Here is a 17,462-nt window from a genome sequence, read left to right as displayed (position 1 = left end):
TGCTTCACTGCTGTATACTATGCACTTGCTTGCTCGTATTCGGTATATTTACAGTTCATGCAATGATCCAGGTCCGGATTGGTGGTATTTATAAAAAAATGAATAAAATAAAATACGATGAGCATTAATGTCAATGCCCTGATGGGTTTGTTTCACAGGGCGTGCACCAGCGACAGTGAAATTTCTTGACTTGGTGAGTGACCGTATTCTTTTTCCTTTAACCAGTGACACCAATTGGAAAGCTGATGTGAAGCGGTAGAGTAAAAGAATTTCATTTTTTGCGCCACCTTCTACTAGTCAGAGTTGCTTTCATTCCTGTACCACAAACGCAGAATCGAAAAACGCAGCTGGAGCAGTGATTCTAAGTATATGTTGTTTTGCCCTTAGGATAGATCAAACGACTATATTATGCAGACCTCATACCTTTGAGCTTGTTCCAGTGTCCTACACGCCAGGAGCCTTTGGGCAACGACTTGGTCCAAGCAGAGCCGATAGGTTGCCAGAGCGCAGGAACCAAAAAAGCAGGCCCATATGGTTTCGTCATTCGTCAGATCGAAGCTGTAGCTGTTGAAGAAACGTTGAGAATGCCGTACGATGCTAGTCTCTGCTTTTACGTAAGCACCTTGCACCCGTTTCCTGTTGGTTTTTATATCACATAGAGAAAAGAAATGATATCGCAAGAAGAAATCCGTGGGTACATGCGCTTTTTCTGTAAAATAACCATTCACATCAAACTAGTATTTATTGCTGCGGTCCACAGGCTTGGGTGTTATTGAAACACAATCCTTCTGCAAGTGTTTGTCCTGCTCACGAGAAAACAGAAAATATATTACTTTAGTGCGAAAGCTTTATTTCACGAGGTCTAACAGTCTCACCGAGTTTACGTTAAGCTTCATCTTGAAAGTACATCTCTGCAAATTGTGGCGTAGCAACAGCCCATGCGAAAATAAAATACACATTTCCGCGGCTAGATTTCGAACCCGCGGCGACGCGAACTGGTTAAGTTCGCCGGCCACTGCGTGAGGGCACTATGCTATCACCGCAACCAATCTCGCCTCGTGTTAAACTGCAACACTCTCTCGCTGTGCACTGCACATCGCGGTCTTCATCAACCTGCATCCGCGGCGCGAACAGATCAGATCAGCTCAACCTCGATCAGTGCTTACCTGGGTGCAGTATCATCGCCAGACGTGTGCACGCTAAACACATCCTTTCGCACGTCTACTTCGTCTAGCTGAGTTAAAACCCTACCCCTTTTTAAACGACTGTTATACAATATTCCTAGTTCTCGGCAACAAATAAAATATTGGATTGTGCTTGTCGCTACAGTAATAAGATACTTTTTATCACTGCAGGGTGTATTTTACATTACAATCAAACGGAAAGCGCCGACATACTTCTCTAATTGCGCTGTACTAAAAAGCAGTGTTTCGCGCTATGGCTTTATGCGAATGCTTTGAATTATGCTTTCTTTCTGAAACAGACTTCCATGAAGTGCCTGTTGCAGCGCATTGCGGCCGGTTTTCGAATAACACATTAAGAGGAATGCTTACTTCCCCATGTGGTGCTCGGCTGCTGACCCGAAAGACGCTGATTCGATTCCGGCCGCGGCGGTCGAATTTCTATGGAGGCAAAATTCTAGAGGCTCATTTTACTGTGTGATGTCAGTGCACGTTAAAGAGAACCCCTGTTGGTCGAAATTATCCGGAGCTCTCCACTACTGCGTCCCTCATAGCCTGAGTCGCTTTGGGACGTTAAAACCCCATAAAGCGATGTAAAGCAAACTTACTTCCCCATGTACTTCCTCCAGTCTGCACTGGTCAGGGGAGGCACAGTCGAGTTCGCCGACAGAGAATCAATCATGATCTTTGAGACTACGGTGATTGGTGCAAAGAGAATGAAGAAGAACTGCATGCAGTCTGTCCACACCACACCCCGCAGACCTCCCTGCGACGAAGGAAAGAGGAAGACATTAAAAGGAGATTACATAATCCGTTGGCCGTGATGTGGCATTTAGCAGAGTATTTAGAGTATTCGGCCGCTTGGGTGGCATGCAGGTATACCAGGTCTGTTAGAAAAGTATCCGACTTTATTTTTTTGGGGGGGGGGGAACACCTGATGGATATGAAACAAGCGCGCTTGCATCAGGTGACCTTGAACCTTCATGCGCATGCACGAATTTTTTCCCGCCTGCCGATAGCGTCAGTCGCTGGGACGCAGCATTTGAGTGAGGCAGTGCGCAGTGCTCTCGTCGGTTTTTTATTGCAAGGAAAATGGCGGAGTGAAAGGAGCAGCGCTACTGCATCAAATTTTGCTATAAACTGGGCGACAGCCAAGTGGAAACCATTCGAAATATTCAGACGGCTTTCGGTGACGATGCTATGAGCAGCACACAGATTAAGCAGTGGTACAATTGATTTAAAGATGGCCGCACATCGGTGGAGAACGAGCCACGCTCCAATCGGCCATCAACATGCCAAAATGACCAGGTCATTGCCGAACTGAACGCTATGGTGATGCAGGACCGTCGCGTGACTATCCGAGAAATTGAGGAAGAGGTGGACATGAGCAATTTCTCCGCACATTCCATTATCACCGAAGATTTGGCCATGGAGAGAGTTGCGGCGAAATTCGTCCCGAAGCTGCTCACAGTGGAGCAAAATCGGCTTCGTGTTGAAGTCTCACAGGACATGCTGGATTCCGCAAACAGTGACCCCGACTTCATCAACATCATACTCACTGGTGACGAGTCTTAAGTGTACAGGTAGGACCCGGAAACCAGATCCCAGTCGTCACAGTGGAAACATTCCACGTCACCAAGACTTAAGAAGGCTCGCCAAGTGCGCAGCAATGTGAAAGTGATGCTGACTGCTTTCTTTGAGACCCTCTGTGTGGCAGACCACGAGTACGCACTCCAGAGGGTCAAGCAATGACCAAAGAGTACTACAGGGATGTCCTCCGTTGCCGACGTGATGCTGTGCGGCGCAAGAACCCGGAGCTGAGGTCAACAGGAAATTGGCGCACCCATCGCGACAATGCTCCTGCACATTCCTCGCACTCGATTCAGATTTTTTGGCGAAAAACCAGACTCCTGTAGTTCAACAGACTCCTTACTGTCCTGATATGGCCCCTGCGACTTTTGGCTGGTTCCCAAAATTAAAAGGCCATTGAAAGGAGCGCGATTTCAGACAAGGAAGAACATTATGGCTGCAACGACAGCTGAGCTAAACTCCATTCCGAAAGGGGCCTTTTCGAAATACTTCGCACAATGGCAGCACCGCTGGGAGAAGTGTGTGGAGTCCCAAGTAGACTACTTTGAAGGTGAATAGGTTTGCAACGCTCCAGTTATGAAAGTTTTTTTTCTACGGCCAAAGGTCGGATACTTTTCTAACAGACCTCGTACTCTGGGCGCGTTGTGGCTCTTCCTATGCACAGGCAACGCAGTCGGCCACTATTAATACTCCAACTATAAAGCGCTATTTGCGCCCATTTACAGAATCAAAGATTTTGAATTTATTCGAGTGGTACGCAAAGCTGGTCAATGGGCTATAAATTTCTTAAAAACTGAAGCACTACAAAAACGAAGTGGAAAGATCCTTGCAGTTTCAAGGAAACAATTCTTAAAGTAGCGGAATGCTATGCGTCTAAATGATCGCGGTCAGTTATGCTCGGTTGTTTCCAAGCAGGCTTATATACCTTTCACTCGTTTTGTGACCCCTGTTCTTTTGGTAAAGAATACAACAGCATGTTAGTAAAAGGGGCGAAGGTGTATAAAAAAAAACCTTTTCAATATACATAGGCCGGTTTCGGGAGAAGGAAAGCCGCTAGAAAACTAGGAAAACTTCTATAAAATGAAAGCCTGGATTTTATTTATTTATTTATTTATTTATTACCTCAAAGGCCCTGGTCGTGGGGCATTACTTGAGGGATGGGCGGATTACATGCAGATTATATAAAGATTACAGAGTACATAAAGATTACAGGATACATAGTTATTACAGGATACATAAAGATTACTGATTACATAAGGATGGCCTCAATCTTTTTCTTGAAGTCGATGCAGTTGACGATGAGTACGGCTTCCGGCGGCAGATCGTTCCAGTCCCGAAATGATGTGACAAAAAAAGAACGGAAATGAGATGTAGTTCTTGCAGCGGGTGGGTACACGGTCTTGATGTGGTTGTTGCGGCTAGAAGGACGATGAGCTGTTGATATGATAGATGATCCTAAAGGTGAATGATAGAACCTGTGGAATAGGCATAGTCGAGATATTTTTCTTCTAGTTTCAAGGTTAGGCAAGGATGCTCTGGATTTTAAAGAGGACACGCTAGTATAGTAAGAGTAGTCACAATAACTAAAACGGATAGCGCGGTTTTGAACTTTTTCAATGATGATGATGAAATAACTTTATTGGCACCCGTCAAGGAATCAGAGGGCGAAAAAGACGAGTCTTGACCGCCGTCATCTTCCTCCCCTTTCAGCAGGCTGGGATCCCTTGGGATTCAGCGGTGTCCAGGGCCAGACGGATAACTTCTTTTTGTTCTTCTTCTTTCTGGCTGGCCATTAAAGCCTCCCAGGACTCTATATTCCTCTCTGGTTTGTTGTGGCTAGGGCATGTCCACACCATTAGGATCATGTCTGCTATTTCATTACAATGTTTACACCTGGGGTCTTGGATCGCCGGATGCCATCTGCTTAGTGCGAGTGGGTTCGGAAAAACTCCCGCCTGTAACTTTCTCCATATGACCTCTTCCTTTTTGCTAAGGCCCTTGCATGCTCCAGGTAATGTCTGTCTTCCTAATCTGTAATGGCTAAGAATATCTTGGTACGTGTTCAGCTCCTCGCTCGTCTGAAGGGGCTCTCTGCTTGACGAGACCGCATTGGGGTCCCGGTGTGTGAGTCCTCGGGCCAATGCGTGCGCTGTCTCGTTTCCCCGGAGGCCCTCGTGGGCAGGAGTCCAAACAAGGTTAATTAGTTCTGCCGGTGTCGGGCCGGCATTCAGAATTTTGACTGCTTCGACAGATACCCTGCCTGCGTTGTAGTTGCGGATAGCCGATTTGGAATCTGTTATAATCACCCTGACATTCCGTTGAGTTAAAGCCAGCGCAATGGCTACCTCCTCAGCCGCTGTTGCATCTCTCTGTTGGGTGCTGCAGCACGAGACTCGGTCTCCGCCCTCCCTGGTTGCTAGGGCTACGAAACCCTTTCTGCCTTCATATTCCGCCGCGTCCGGGTAAACCACGTCCTGTCTATTGGCTAATTTTTTCTGCAGAGCTTTCGCTCTGTCCTTTCGCCTACCCTCATGGTGTACCGGATCCATATTCCTTGGGAGTGGTGGGATTCTGATTTTGTTCCTTATGTCTGTTGGGATATTCTCCGTGTGTTTGAGCCGCGCTCGAGGTTCGAAGCCTAGCTTTTCTAGTATTTTTAGCCCCGAATGGCTGCGTAGGAGTCGTTGTTGTTGCGCTACTCTGGTGGCCTCAATGAGCTCGTCTAGTGTGTTCGAAATCCCCATGTTCAGAATTTTCTGGGTGGATGTGTACGGGGGGAGGCCCAGAGCGGTTTTGACGCCTTTCCTAATTAGGATTTCAATCTTGTTTTTTTCTGCTTTGGCTAGCCGTAGATATGGTGCCACGTATGTGATTCTGCTGATTACAAATGATTGAACTAGTCTTAAGAGGTTCGTCTCCTTCATTCCCGCGTGTTTATTTGCTATTCTTTTGAGTAGCCTACACGTCTGGCTTACACTCGATTCGAGTTTTCGTATCGTTTCGGTGTTCTTACCGTTTGCCTGTATCCTAAGACCCAGTACTCTAATCATCTCTACTGAGGGTATTTTGTCCCCGTTTACCGTTAGCGTTATCCCATGTTCATGGGGCTTTCTTTGTCTCTTTTGTGGGCCGAGGAAGAGCGCTTCCGATTTCTCGGCAGAACATTTGAGTCCTATTTGTTTTAGGTACGACTCAATTTCCTCGATCGCTCTTTGGAGGGTACCTTCGATGTGCGCGTCACTGCCTCTGGTAACCCAGAGGGTGAGGTCGTCCGCGTATATTGTGTGGTTGAGCCCTTCTATACACGCCAATTTATGTGGTAAGCCAATCATTGCAATGTTGAAGAGTGTTGGTGATAGGACCGAGCCTTGGGGAGTACCTTTGTTGCCCAGCCTTATGCCTTTCTCTTCCTTCCCTCCTAGGCTGATAGTAACTGTTCTGTTTGAAAGAAAGTCCTTCACGTAGTTGTATACCTTTCCCCCTACATTTAGAGTTTCTAAGCGTTCTAGTATGGCTGCGTGGTCAACGTTGTCAAAAGCTTTGGCTACGTCAAGGCCGACTATTACTCTGGTATCAGCTGTTTCGTTGTCTAGCACTTGTTCTTTAAGTTGAAGCATAACATCGCATGCAGATAGATGTGTCCTGAATCCGATCATCGTGTCGGGGTAAAGCTTTTGTTCTTCTAGGAATCTGTTTAGCCTCGTTTGAATAACGTGCTCCATTAGCTTACCTACACATGAGGTAAGCGAAATGGGCCTCAGGTTTTCGAGACTTAGTTTCTTACCTGGTTTTGGAATAAGGACTAGGTTGGCCTCTTTCCACGAAGGTGGGATTCGGCCCTTATCCCAACATTCCTGCATGTACGCTGTTAGGTTTCTAATTGATGCATCATCCAAATTCCTCAGCATGCGATTGCTGATTCTGTCTGGACCTGCCGCAGTTTTAGTTCTGAGTATGTTCAACTCCGCCCTAACCTCTCCGATGGTGATGGGCCCATCGAGAAAAGTATTCTCTGCGCCCTTGTACTCGGGGAGGGGTGTGGGTGGTGTGCACCTCAAGTACTTGTCCCTCACTTCAGAGATTAGTTGATCACTAGTGCCTTCGTATTTATATACGAGTTTCTGTAGTTGTTGTCGTGCCTCATACTTTGTCTTGTCCGGGTCTAAGAGATGTCTGAGCATTTTCCACGTGTTGGCTTTGCTGATTCTGCGGTCCATCTGCTCGCAGATACTACCCCAGTTTTGTCTGGTTAAGTTCAGCGCGTGCTCCTCGATATCTCTATTCTGTTTGGCTAGGAGCTTACGTATGTTTCTGTTCCCCTTGTTTTGAGCAAGTTTTTCTTCTAGCTCCCTTTTCTTGCGCCACAGGCCTATCATACGCCTGTCTACCTCTTCTTGCGTTTCGTCTGCTTCCACCTCTTCGGTGGCTTCTTTAACTGCCGCGAGAATGTCTGTGCCCCAAGATTCTATGTCCCTGATTGCGTCTCGGGTATGAAGGTTCGCCCTGAATAGATCCCAATTTACCGCTGCGACCTTTTTGGGTTTCGGTGTGGGCGGTCCGTCTTCTACCACGATCTCAATAATTTTGTGGTCGCTTCCTAGGTCCTCCCCCGTGTTACACCACCTTGCCGTGATTTGGCCTCCGGTGAGAGTTAAGTCAGGTGTAGTGTCCCTACTCACGCTATTGCCCTGTCTTGTTGGTTTGATGGGGTCAGTGATCAAGATGAGCTCATTGTGGAGAATACTGTCCCAGAGTTCTCTGCCCTTGATTTGCGTATCCCAGAGTTCTCTGCCCTTGATTTGCGTATATTTGTATCCCCATGCGGGATGATGAACGTTAAAGTCCCCGACAATGACGATAGGGTTTTTGCCCGCTATCTGTTTCGTTTTTGCGAATAGCCTGCCGAAGCCGCAATCCTTTCTCTGTTTCGGAGAGCTGTATACGTTTAAGACGAATAGGCTTTTCTCTCTCCGCTTGCGCGGTATCATTTCGATTAGAGTGTGATCTAATTGGACGTGCCCTGTCTCGTGCTGCAGCGCGGTAACGTTGCGTTTGACAAGGGTGGCAACCTGCGTGTTGTCCCCTCGGCCCGGGTACGACTTGTAACCGGGCAGCTTCGCGTTTTTCCCGCACTCTTGTAAAGCTATAATTTCGGGTTTGTCTCCGTTTGCAAGGAACGATTGTAAAACGGCCCGTTTACGCAGAAAGCCCCTACAGTTCCACTGCCAGATAGTATTATTGTTCTTTGGCCAAGGCATTTTTGGTTGCTTGGAATTCCGCGTATATCCATTGGTCCCTTTTCTCAAATTCCGCCGTGAGAGCAGCGTCTCGCTTTGCAAATTCTACTCTGATCGTTTCTGTGACTTGTTTCATGAATTGCATTAGTGTTCCGTTCAGTAGTTTCATATCCTGTTGTTGTTTGTCGTTTAGTTGTTCGAATTTGGTCTCAAGATCCGACTCTTTGGTACGTTTCTTTTTTGAAGGGGGTTTTTCAACCTTCGCTGTCTCTACCTCTTTATCCTGCTCCACTTGCATAGGCGCCATTGCCTTTTCCTGTTGCGGTTTGTTTTCCTCGGGTTGTTTAGCTGTCGTTTCTAGCATTTTGATCCGCTCTTCTTGCTTCTTAATATAATCAGTTAAAGTCTTAATCTGATCTGCCTGCTGTTTAATAAGTTCTTTTAATTCTTTAACTGTCTCGGAGTCCTGGGAAACTTTAGTTGGCCAGCTCACCTTTGCAGCTTGCTCCTTGCGTGGCTGTTGCTGTCCGGTTTGTAGCCGGGGGAAGGACTCTGACCGAAACCTCGTTCTGCTGCCGGATCTATTACGGGAGCGGCTGTTCCTTCCGTCTTCTTGCTTCGCTTCTTCAGCCTCCTGTTTGGCTTCCCATTGGCGTTTCTTGACAATATAAGGGGTGCGAAAGAGATTTTTGCACCTCTTGTCCCCGGTGTAGTGTTCTTTGCCGCATAGTTGGCACTGCGGTGTACATTGGTGCCCCTCGGGGGGCGATGTCATGCCACAGCCGCGGCACTTGGTCACCTCACTGTCGCAGACGTCCGAGCGGTGGCCAAGTCCTCCGCACTTGTAACAGACCTCATAGCGTTTCTTGTATAGAAAGCATTTGAAAGTGATTCCGCTCAAGACTACTCTGCGTGGTACTTTCTCTTCTTCGAATGTGATTAGGAAAGATTTGGTCTTCCCCATTCTTCGTGCATCTATGACTGAAGGGTTGAATCCGTTAATGTTCAGTCCTTCTAGTACATACTTGTGTGTGTATTCCTCATCGATGCCATGTATGACTCCCCTGCCGCAACTCTCTGGTGCGTTCATGTAGGTGGTCACACCGCGTTCCTTGTCTCCGATCTTGACAGTTTCAATTTTCTCCACCTTCCTCGCGTTTTCGTAGCTAGGCGAGTGGTAGGTAATCGTACCTTGCTTGACGTTTATAGCTAGTCTGTCCTTCAGTGCCTCCTCATCCTTGATTCCGGCTTTCTCCCTGATGGCCGCCGCAATTCTCATCTCGGTGGTGCTCTTCAGCATTGTTAGTCCTTCTTTGGGACGCAGAACTACTTTCCATCCGGTCGCTGGAAGTCTCGGGAGGTCTGAGGCTATTGAACGTTCAGCGAGTTTCCGTCCCGCCTCTCTGTAGGCTCTCGTGTCGCTGCCGTCGGTCGTCGCAACAGTGGCGGCGTTCGCTGCCGCCGCGTCTCCGGCACCATGTTGGCGTCCTAGGTGGCGTTCGTCGTTCTCCAATTTTTCCGCTCGCTTCTTCAGTCTCATAATCCATTCCTCTTTTTCTTTTTCTTTGGGGTCGATGTCGGTTCCCACCACCGTCACTTCCATCGTCATCGTGGAGCCGGGCGTGGTCGGCGGTGGCGGGAGCTCGCCGGTCGCCGCCTTCTCGGAAGTAGGCCTATCGTGGCGTGTAGCGCTGGCGAACTTGGAATGACGATACAGTCTTTAAAGATGCACTTACAGGCACAAATGTGGTATCCTCAGGTTGCTTGCACCTTAGGAAACAGGTTTAAAAGACATTTACGGTCAACGTAGGAAAAAATCCGCCATGAAATCACTGATTTCGCAGGAGCCGACGTGAACGCGTCCGTACTCCTCGACGCCCCCTGGCGGTCCCCAACTTTTTCAAGGATTATAGAAAGGTTAGATTGATGAGGATCCCATACTGCTGATGCGAATTCTAGTTTAGGTCGGACGAATGTTTTATAAGCTAATAATTTGATAAAAGGGGTAGCAAAACGAAGATTTCGACGTAGGAAGCCAAGGGTGCGGTTAGCGTCATTAGCGATGTTCGTGATATGCGAAGACCATGTTAGGGTATGAGTTAAGGTGATGCCAAGATACTTACAGGAAAGAACAGATGATACTTCAGAACCGAAAATAACATATTTTGAGGGAATATGGGATTGCCTGCGATGAAAAGAAATCATACATGTTTTATCAATATTAAGGGACATTAGCCAATGCTTGCACCAAGTTTTGATTTGGGTTAGATCAGTTTGGAGGGTGTCAGAATCAGTTCTGCTGGTAATAGGGCGGTAGATTACACAATCGTCGGCAAATAATCGGATGTTCGAGTTGACGTTAGTGGGAAGATCGTTAATGTAGATTAGAAAAAGCAAGGGTCCAAGCACTGTGTCTTGTGTTACACCTGAAGTAACGGGGGAAAGAGGTGACGATGATTTGTTAGCGTAGACAAATTGCTCTCTGTTGGTCAAAAAATTTTGTAGCCATTTTAACACCAAGTGGCTAAGGTTAAGACGTGAAAGTTTTAGTAGTAGTCTTTTGTGGGGTACCTTATCCAAAGCTTTTTCAAAGTCAAGGAAGAGCGTGTCAACGGGAATGTTTAAGTCAAGATGAGAGCTAAGATCATTAATAAAAAGGGCTAGTTGGGTGTCACAGGAAAGTCCTTTTAGGAAGCCGTGTTGGATAGGAAGAAAAAACTTGACGGAAACTAAAAATTTAACGATGTGAGAATAAATAACATGTTCCATTAATTTTGAACAGATGCTCGTAAGAGAAATAGGGTGGTAGTTTTTACATGAAAACGATGAACCTTTCTTGGGGACTGGAACGGTCTTACCAATTTTCCAGTCTTGCGGAAGCACGATTGATGATAATGACTGTTGAAAAAGATGGCACAAAATGACACTAACCACATTTTTAGTATTTTTTTAGCACTTTAGAGTTCAAGTCATCAATGGCAGATGACGATGACACTTTCAATGATTCAATTTTGCGCCAATATTAAACGTCGCACAATTAGTTGTGCAGGTGACAGATCATTACTGAATAATTCAGCCATATGGTTCCAACCTAAGTAGATAACTCATCTTGACTGCGTGGAACACTCATTCCGAAATAAATAAAGCACAGCAGCGTGTCGAAGAGAACCCAGATGAACACCTGTCAATTCACAAGTACTAATCTTGGTTGCAGCTGATTCCACGCAAGAAAAGCGCATGCCATTTGTTACAAAAAACGTTCGCTGGTTGAAACAAAGAAAGCACGCTTAGCTTCATGGCGATATTAAGAACTTGTTGCGTATCTTCTGCGAAACACTCAAGACCGGGTATTTATGAGCCTTTCAAAAACGTACGGTAAATTCTACAGGTGAAACTTTGCAACCTGTCCCCAGGTGTGTTCAGTCGGCCGCTACAGCTGCGCAGATGCCTGACCGTCGCCGTCGGCCAAGAGCAAGCGGCGCGCAGCTGTGCCCTGCATACTTGGTAACGCTGCATAGCTTGATTTCTATACAACATACAGGTGGCCTTGGAGGCTACATCATGTTAGGTTTTTCGCTTTATCACGCATCGCAGTATCGCGCCCCATTTCCTCTTCTCTGGAATGGTAACTGATGCGGCTTTTGAAGAGAGGTGGCAATAATAGATTTAATCAGCGTAATACTCATCAAAAAATCTCCAATTACTTAAAAAAACCGCAATGTTCACTGCAAACCCTGCGAAAATGGGAAAGGCCCTAGTCATGCGGAACTTTGGGACCAATAGTGTGATGTTCGCTTTTTGTTTTACATATAAAACAGATGATGTAACTTCGATCCATTACAGACGGAACGAAAAGAAAGCGAAAAAAATGATCACTTCAAACTTGGAGCTGATCAGGTAAGAAAGAATGGCCATTTGTCCGCGGAGTGAACACTTTAACCGCAAGTGCTAACTTGTAAGAGGCAGCAAGCTGAACCTCTACCAACACACCGCGTCAGTGCGATTAAAGATGTGTTATCGACCACTTTAACAATCGTGATTCGAACAAGCATAAAGAAAGTGCCTACTGCTGATTACATTTCAAATCATTCATCGGAATTGGAGCGCTAAATAGAAGTAGAGAATTGTGCTGCAGACATGCGCAGCAATATGTTTCTCTTAAGCCATGTGTGCTGTCTAGACTTTTATTTACAGCGCAAAAAGGTTAGCTGGTTAGTAGCGTTACACGCAAGGACAAGTTTTTTGTTAAGTGCTAACATACTCCCTTCTGAAATGAACGCAAGTTTGGAAATAGGTTTTATGCCATAGCTACCTACAGTACACCAGTACACCCGTCTTATGATGTGTTTTTAATAATTGCCAAATGCAGCACCTCATCTTCCAAGCATTCAGTATTCAGGCCAGATTAGCAATTCCAGAACAAAACGCATCGTTGCATCAAGAGGGCCGGAAACTTGTCCGTGAAGGAAACAGTCTCAATGCGATTCTGTGAAATTAGGTTCATGTATATAGAGCCTACATTTTAATAAATTCCATTGGGGCACGTTGAGCATGTGCCCTGGGAGCTTTAAAGTGACCGTCGAGTTGCATTATTTCCACTTCGTTAGTTCCAACACCGGCTTCTGCAAAGTAACTAAACGATAGTAGAGCAGAACGTTGGGCCAGTTGGTGTAGCGACATAGTCAAGGGCTCGTCCCGGCCGTGGCGTTTGAATTTCTTTGGAGGAGAAATTCTAGAGGCCCGTGTACTGAGCGATGTCAGTGCACGTTAAAGAACCCCAGGTGGTCGAAATTTCCGGAGCCCTCCACTACGGCGTCTCTCATAGCCTTAGTCGCTTTGGGACGTTAAACCCCATAAACCAAACCAAACCAAGAAAACTTTGCGCAGAAAAACACAAGACGGAAGGATAACACGTGCACACACACGAGCGCAAACTTGCAACTGTATTTTCGGAAACGATACTCCTGCGCGCTCGCGTGTGTGTACGTGTTTCTTTCTCCGTCTTGTGTCATTCTGCGCAAAGTTTTCTTGAATATGTAATTAAACGATACATCAGTGATTAGCAGCAGCGCATAGCAACAAAGCGATCTCACTGCCGTCATTGGACATGCATTTCGTGCGTGCGACGGCTATTACTGCGGAATTCCTGAGGGGCTCACCGATGCGCTGAAGCAGCGCTGACACAAGGCTTCACCAAAAGCCCTATTCAGGATAGTGGGAGATGAATCATGCCCGGCGCGAAACACACCGAGAAGAGATAGTCTAAATGACAGTGACAGGTATGCCACCCATACCTCTTGGTCCGGTTGCTCTCGTAATCGTGTTTCGCGCCGCGTATGCAACGTAGGTTGTACTCAACTTGCGCAGTGTGGTGCAATGCCATTTTCTTCGTTTCGAAAAGCTCATTTGGTTACAAGCGTGTTCGCATCAAGATGAGACGTTGAACGTCATGCTTTCAGCCCATTATCTCTGCTATTCTTAAACTTGACCAAGTTAGCTCGCAGTTTGAGTGAAGATAGGGGCTAATACATTTTTGCCGGAGCCACGGCGATATGAGACTGAATTCGTCAAAAACGTGTATTCAGACGTTCAGGTTCCTTCATCGCAAAATGGTCTGTTCGTACATATCTTCGCTACTGTGGCCTCAAAAGAGTAACACGTCTGACTTAATCGGTGCACATGTGCGCATAAAATAAGCCTCGCCATATCTCTCAGGAGTTATGCAACGTTAGTATTTGGTTTGCGAGAAACACTTACCAGTGCGGTGTAGAGAGTTCCCGAGAGTCCGATAAACACGTTGCACCAGAAAAGCGGAGCTTTGAAAGCTGAAAAGCCAGGAGATCTCGGCATAAGGAAGACATATAACCTGTACAAACACCACGCTTCCCCATCTCTCGTGAATCTTCTCTGTGGACTATGAAGAGTAATTTGCTTTTAGGATGGCACCTAGAGTGCATTCAACCAGAAAATAACCATACAGTGCAAGTCTCTTAACAGCCCTCGCGAGGCCTTAAGGAAGACCTCTTACTGTTAAGCGTGAAAAGAGAATTGCGGTCTGGCCAAATTAATTCGCAGGTGACTAATGTATTCTGAGAAAACTCTGGTCATTAGCTTTATTGTCGTTTACATGCCGACTGCGTACTGCGAAGTATGAAGTAAAGCTGAGTGTCTGACAATAATGCCCGTTGCGCTGAAGTGTTGCGGAAAACGAAAGGGAAAGAGATGGCTTCTATTTTGGCGTAACGCGCCTGACGGGCAGGAATGTCGTAATTCACAGCGAAGTCTCTTTTAGGCGTGAACAGCGCCCGAAAAAAAGCATATTGATTCATGGTTCTATTTTTTTCGAGTTCTAAGACAAATCAAGGACAAAATCTAGCAAAAAACACCTACATAAAAGAAAGCGAGTGCACGGGCAGTTCGTTTTCTTCGCATCTGCCGAAGAAACCTTAATAGAGAAACTTCGTCAGAAATTCTATCTGCTAAGTTGTGAGTTCCATTAGTGAAACGATAACATTTTTCGTGTTTCTAATGAGGTATTTATACTTTCATTTATGGCCATACGTATAGTTAAATCACCTGAACAGCAATGCAGTTTAATACATTTCATAGCAATAAAGAATTATAGTGACAATAATAATAATAATAATGATAAGTTTCTACTTCAAATCCAATTCAATATTACTGTCATAAGTAGTCCACATGTAATCTAGGGCTCTGATATTGACAGAAGCCATTGCTAAAGAATGAAACTGACAGTACCTGTGACAAGAGTGAGTGATGCTGCGAAAATGGAGATGGCGCCCACACTTTGCTGGAAGAAGGAAGAAACCAGAAAAACAGTTCAGTAATTGTTCTTGTCTTCTGCGACATTTGGCCTGATTTCGCCTTTTTTCAAAGGCCATTAAGTGTATGCATAGAATATTGGTTGAGAGACTATGTGCAGCTTGATGCAGGAGAACTATTGTGATGATTATGGTGGTTTTTGTTAACTGACAAATAAAATATTGAAAGCAGAGGGAAGGGAGAGGTGATGCGCAATCTTAAAAGCATTCAAAATTTTCGAAGATGCATATCCGACCAACGATCCTCCATCATTTCTTTTCCTACCATTGGCCTGTCTTAACACCAGGAAATCCCAAAAATAAAGCTTTGGTCGCAATCCTAGGTTAAGCGTTTTCCATGCATTTCATCATAAATACACCCCCCGTAAGCCCCTTCTCGTTTGAAAGGATGCTGGTGTGGCCATTGCTTCACTCAGTGACATTGGTACGCTACGAAATACACAGGAGTTCTTGCGAAGTCTGTTTAGAACGGATCAACTTTTCTTCTTTTTGTAAAGAAGTAGCTTCAGCTCTGTTCAATGTGTTTTTCTTTAGATATAGTCTGTGACTGAGAATAGAACTCGCCTGACCTCTGCAATGCTGTAAATCTTATTTTAGAACAGCCTCCAGCTGCATTGTGACGCCTCACACGTCTGTATGTGCTGTCTCTGATGTCTGTTGGCAGCCTCCAGACTGGGAAGTAAAATGAGATATTTACGTGGTCGGGGAGGTGGGTACTTTTCGGCGATGCCGTCATTCCCCCGAAACATTCCGCTTGAAGCGTGAATATTAGGACGTGCATGTGGGGTAAAACCACCAGGCATCGTATCTTGGAGCTTCCGTAGTTTGCCCCGCATAATATCCCTTCGGCACCAAAAAAACGCACGCAGTACCTGCTATTTTCGAGCCTGAATCAAGTTACTAATCCGTACAAATCCCTCTGCCTTTCTCTTACCCCGATGTGTTTTTGTATGGTCGAGAGCACTACTGCGTGCTCTCAGTGTTGCTGAGACAGCTCTGTTATATCCACAGTCACGACTGTTTACAAGCAGTACGGCTTTTGGTTGCAGCTTCCAGCAAATGTTTTGCACCTTAAACAGTAAGTTAATTCCGTTCTTCTACTGGAAGCGATGACAGAAATTCATTCCCTTCGCGTGGCATATCTAAATCGGGCACAAAAATTTATTTAATTGCCATTCAATAACAAAATGTTTTTGCATCTCTTCTAGCTCTCAGCTGATCACTTTTATGCTATGAATATTGATAAACTTGCCATAACCTTCCCAGTGATGTCACTCCGCCATTTTGCTACCGATGTGCATGAAACCGGCATTTTCTCTCATTCAATGGGCAATAAAACGGCAGTGGATATTAAAAATGCTTGAAGTCGCGTTTAAATGTGCTCATATCGCAGCGAATGCCCTGCGAGAGGCTAGTTATTCTGTTGGGCCGATCACTAGACAGATCTCGCACATCTCCTAATCATTACAAACCTTCTAAAGTGTGGCAGCACATCCCCTGATTTTTATTGTTGAGATCTTTGGCGTAATTCCTTTACATCCTTATTTTCGCCGTCTTTGATGCACACCAGTCCCGCTGTCTCTTAAGATTGTAGGTACGCTATGTTAAAGCTATCGAATTGAGGTAGTGCTGAGAAGACACGAATTTACTCTGTTTTTTTTTTACTAACTTACCGTGAGGAAAAGGTAGATAACGCATGCTGTCAAGGAAATGTTGGCGTTGAAACGCAGCCGGATGTACTGCGAAAAGAGGGATAAACTTTATACATATAAATAAGAAAAATCACCAGAATTTCAAAAAAAACATAACATAATTTAATTCACGGCGTTTCGGCTGGAGGACCAGCCTTTTTTCCAGTGTACTACAAAATTCAAAACACGTTGCTTCTAAAGCGCGCTTGAGGTACTGGAATAGCGTAAGGCACCAGTGCAAGCAATGTGGGGTTGAAGAAGGCGTAGAAAAACAATGACAAATTAAAAAAATAATCGATGACACATCAAAATGTGATCCCTTAACATGGACGCAGGTATTCGGAAGAGGTGGGGGACATATAATAAAAAGGAGGCGGAAAAGATTCCTTTCCCCACTACCTCATGACAGTAGCGTTATAAGAGAAGCCAACAGCCCCCGAAGCAAAGGGGAATAGGGGATTCGTTTTTGTATTCTGGTGTTCATCGATGAAGATTATTAGTCAATAGTTTATCTTTCTCAACATTAACTGATTAGAGAAGCAGAAGAAAAAGCACATGCCATCGGTGGGAACCGAACCGACGACCTCCGGATTACGCGTCCGGAGCTCTACCAACTAATCAGTGATTTTTAATGGGACAGTGAGGAGAGCTCTATTGATATTTTTTTTAAAGCAAAATCCCATAGTTCGGCATTTCTGGCTTTGCTTCCACTTGGCTGGCAGTGAAAGATGCATTTATTTCTAAGAAATTTGGATTTGAAGTTTAAAAAGTTTGTCCCGCCGCTTTGATTCAAACTTGGAACTCTCTTTGACGACACAGGACTAAGTGCCGTGAAACATGACGTACACATGACGTAACGCAGACTCCGTTATTTCTGGCGGCCAGCAGTGCGGCCTACCAGCAGCCGAAAAGAAAGCTACC

The 17,462-nt window shown here is 45.5% G+C and overlaps 1 protein-coding gene across 1 annotated transcript in view; it reads right to left on the bottom strand.

Moving 5' to 3' along the window:
* Positions 1–17,462, bottom strand: part of LOC149325436 (sodium-coupled monocarboxylate transporter 1-like) — a 65,740-nt gene that overhangs the window by 34,261 nt on the left and 14,017 nt on the right. Inside the window, exons 3-7 of the mRNA XM_089563026.1 lie at positions 16,524–16,589; positions 14,768–14,819; positions 13,766–13,833; positions 1,790–1,947; positions 424–564 (exon numbers count right to left, since the gene is read on the bottom strand). Of these exons, the coding sequence (XP_089419152.1) occupies positions 424–564; positions 1,790–1,947; positions 13,766–13,833; positions 14,768–14,819; positions 16,524–16,589 (485 nt within the window). The remainder of the gene's footprint in view (positions 1–423; positions 565–1,789; positions 1,948–13,765; positions 13,834–14,767; positions 14,820–16,523; positions 16,590–17,462) is intronic.

Source organism: Amblyomma mixtum, chromosome 10, assembly GCF_055824585.1.
Source record: "Amblyomma mixtum isolate Tamu chromosome 10, ASM5582458v1, whole genome shotgun sequence".
In the NCBI taxonomy this organism is placed as follows: domain Eukaryota; kingdom Metazoa; phylum Arthropoda; class Arachnida; order Ixodida; family Ixodidae; genus Amblyomma; species Amblyomma mixtum.
Note: the sequence above shows the minus strand (reverse complement) of the source record. Positions and strands in the feature narration are given on the sequence as shown.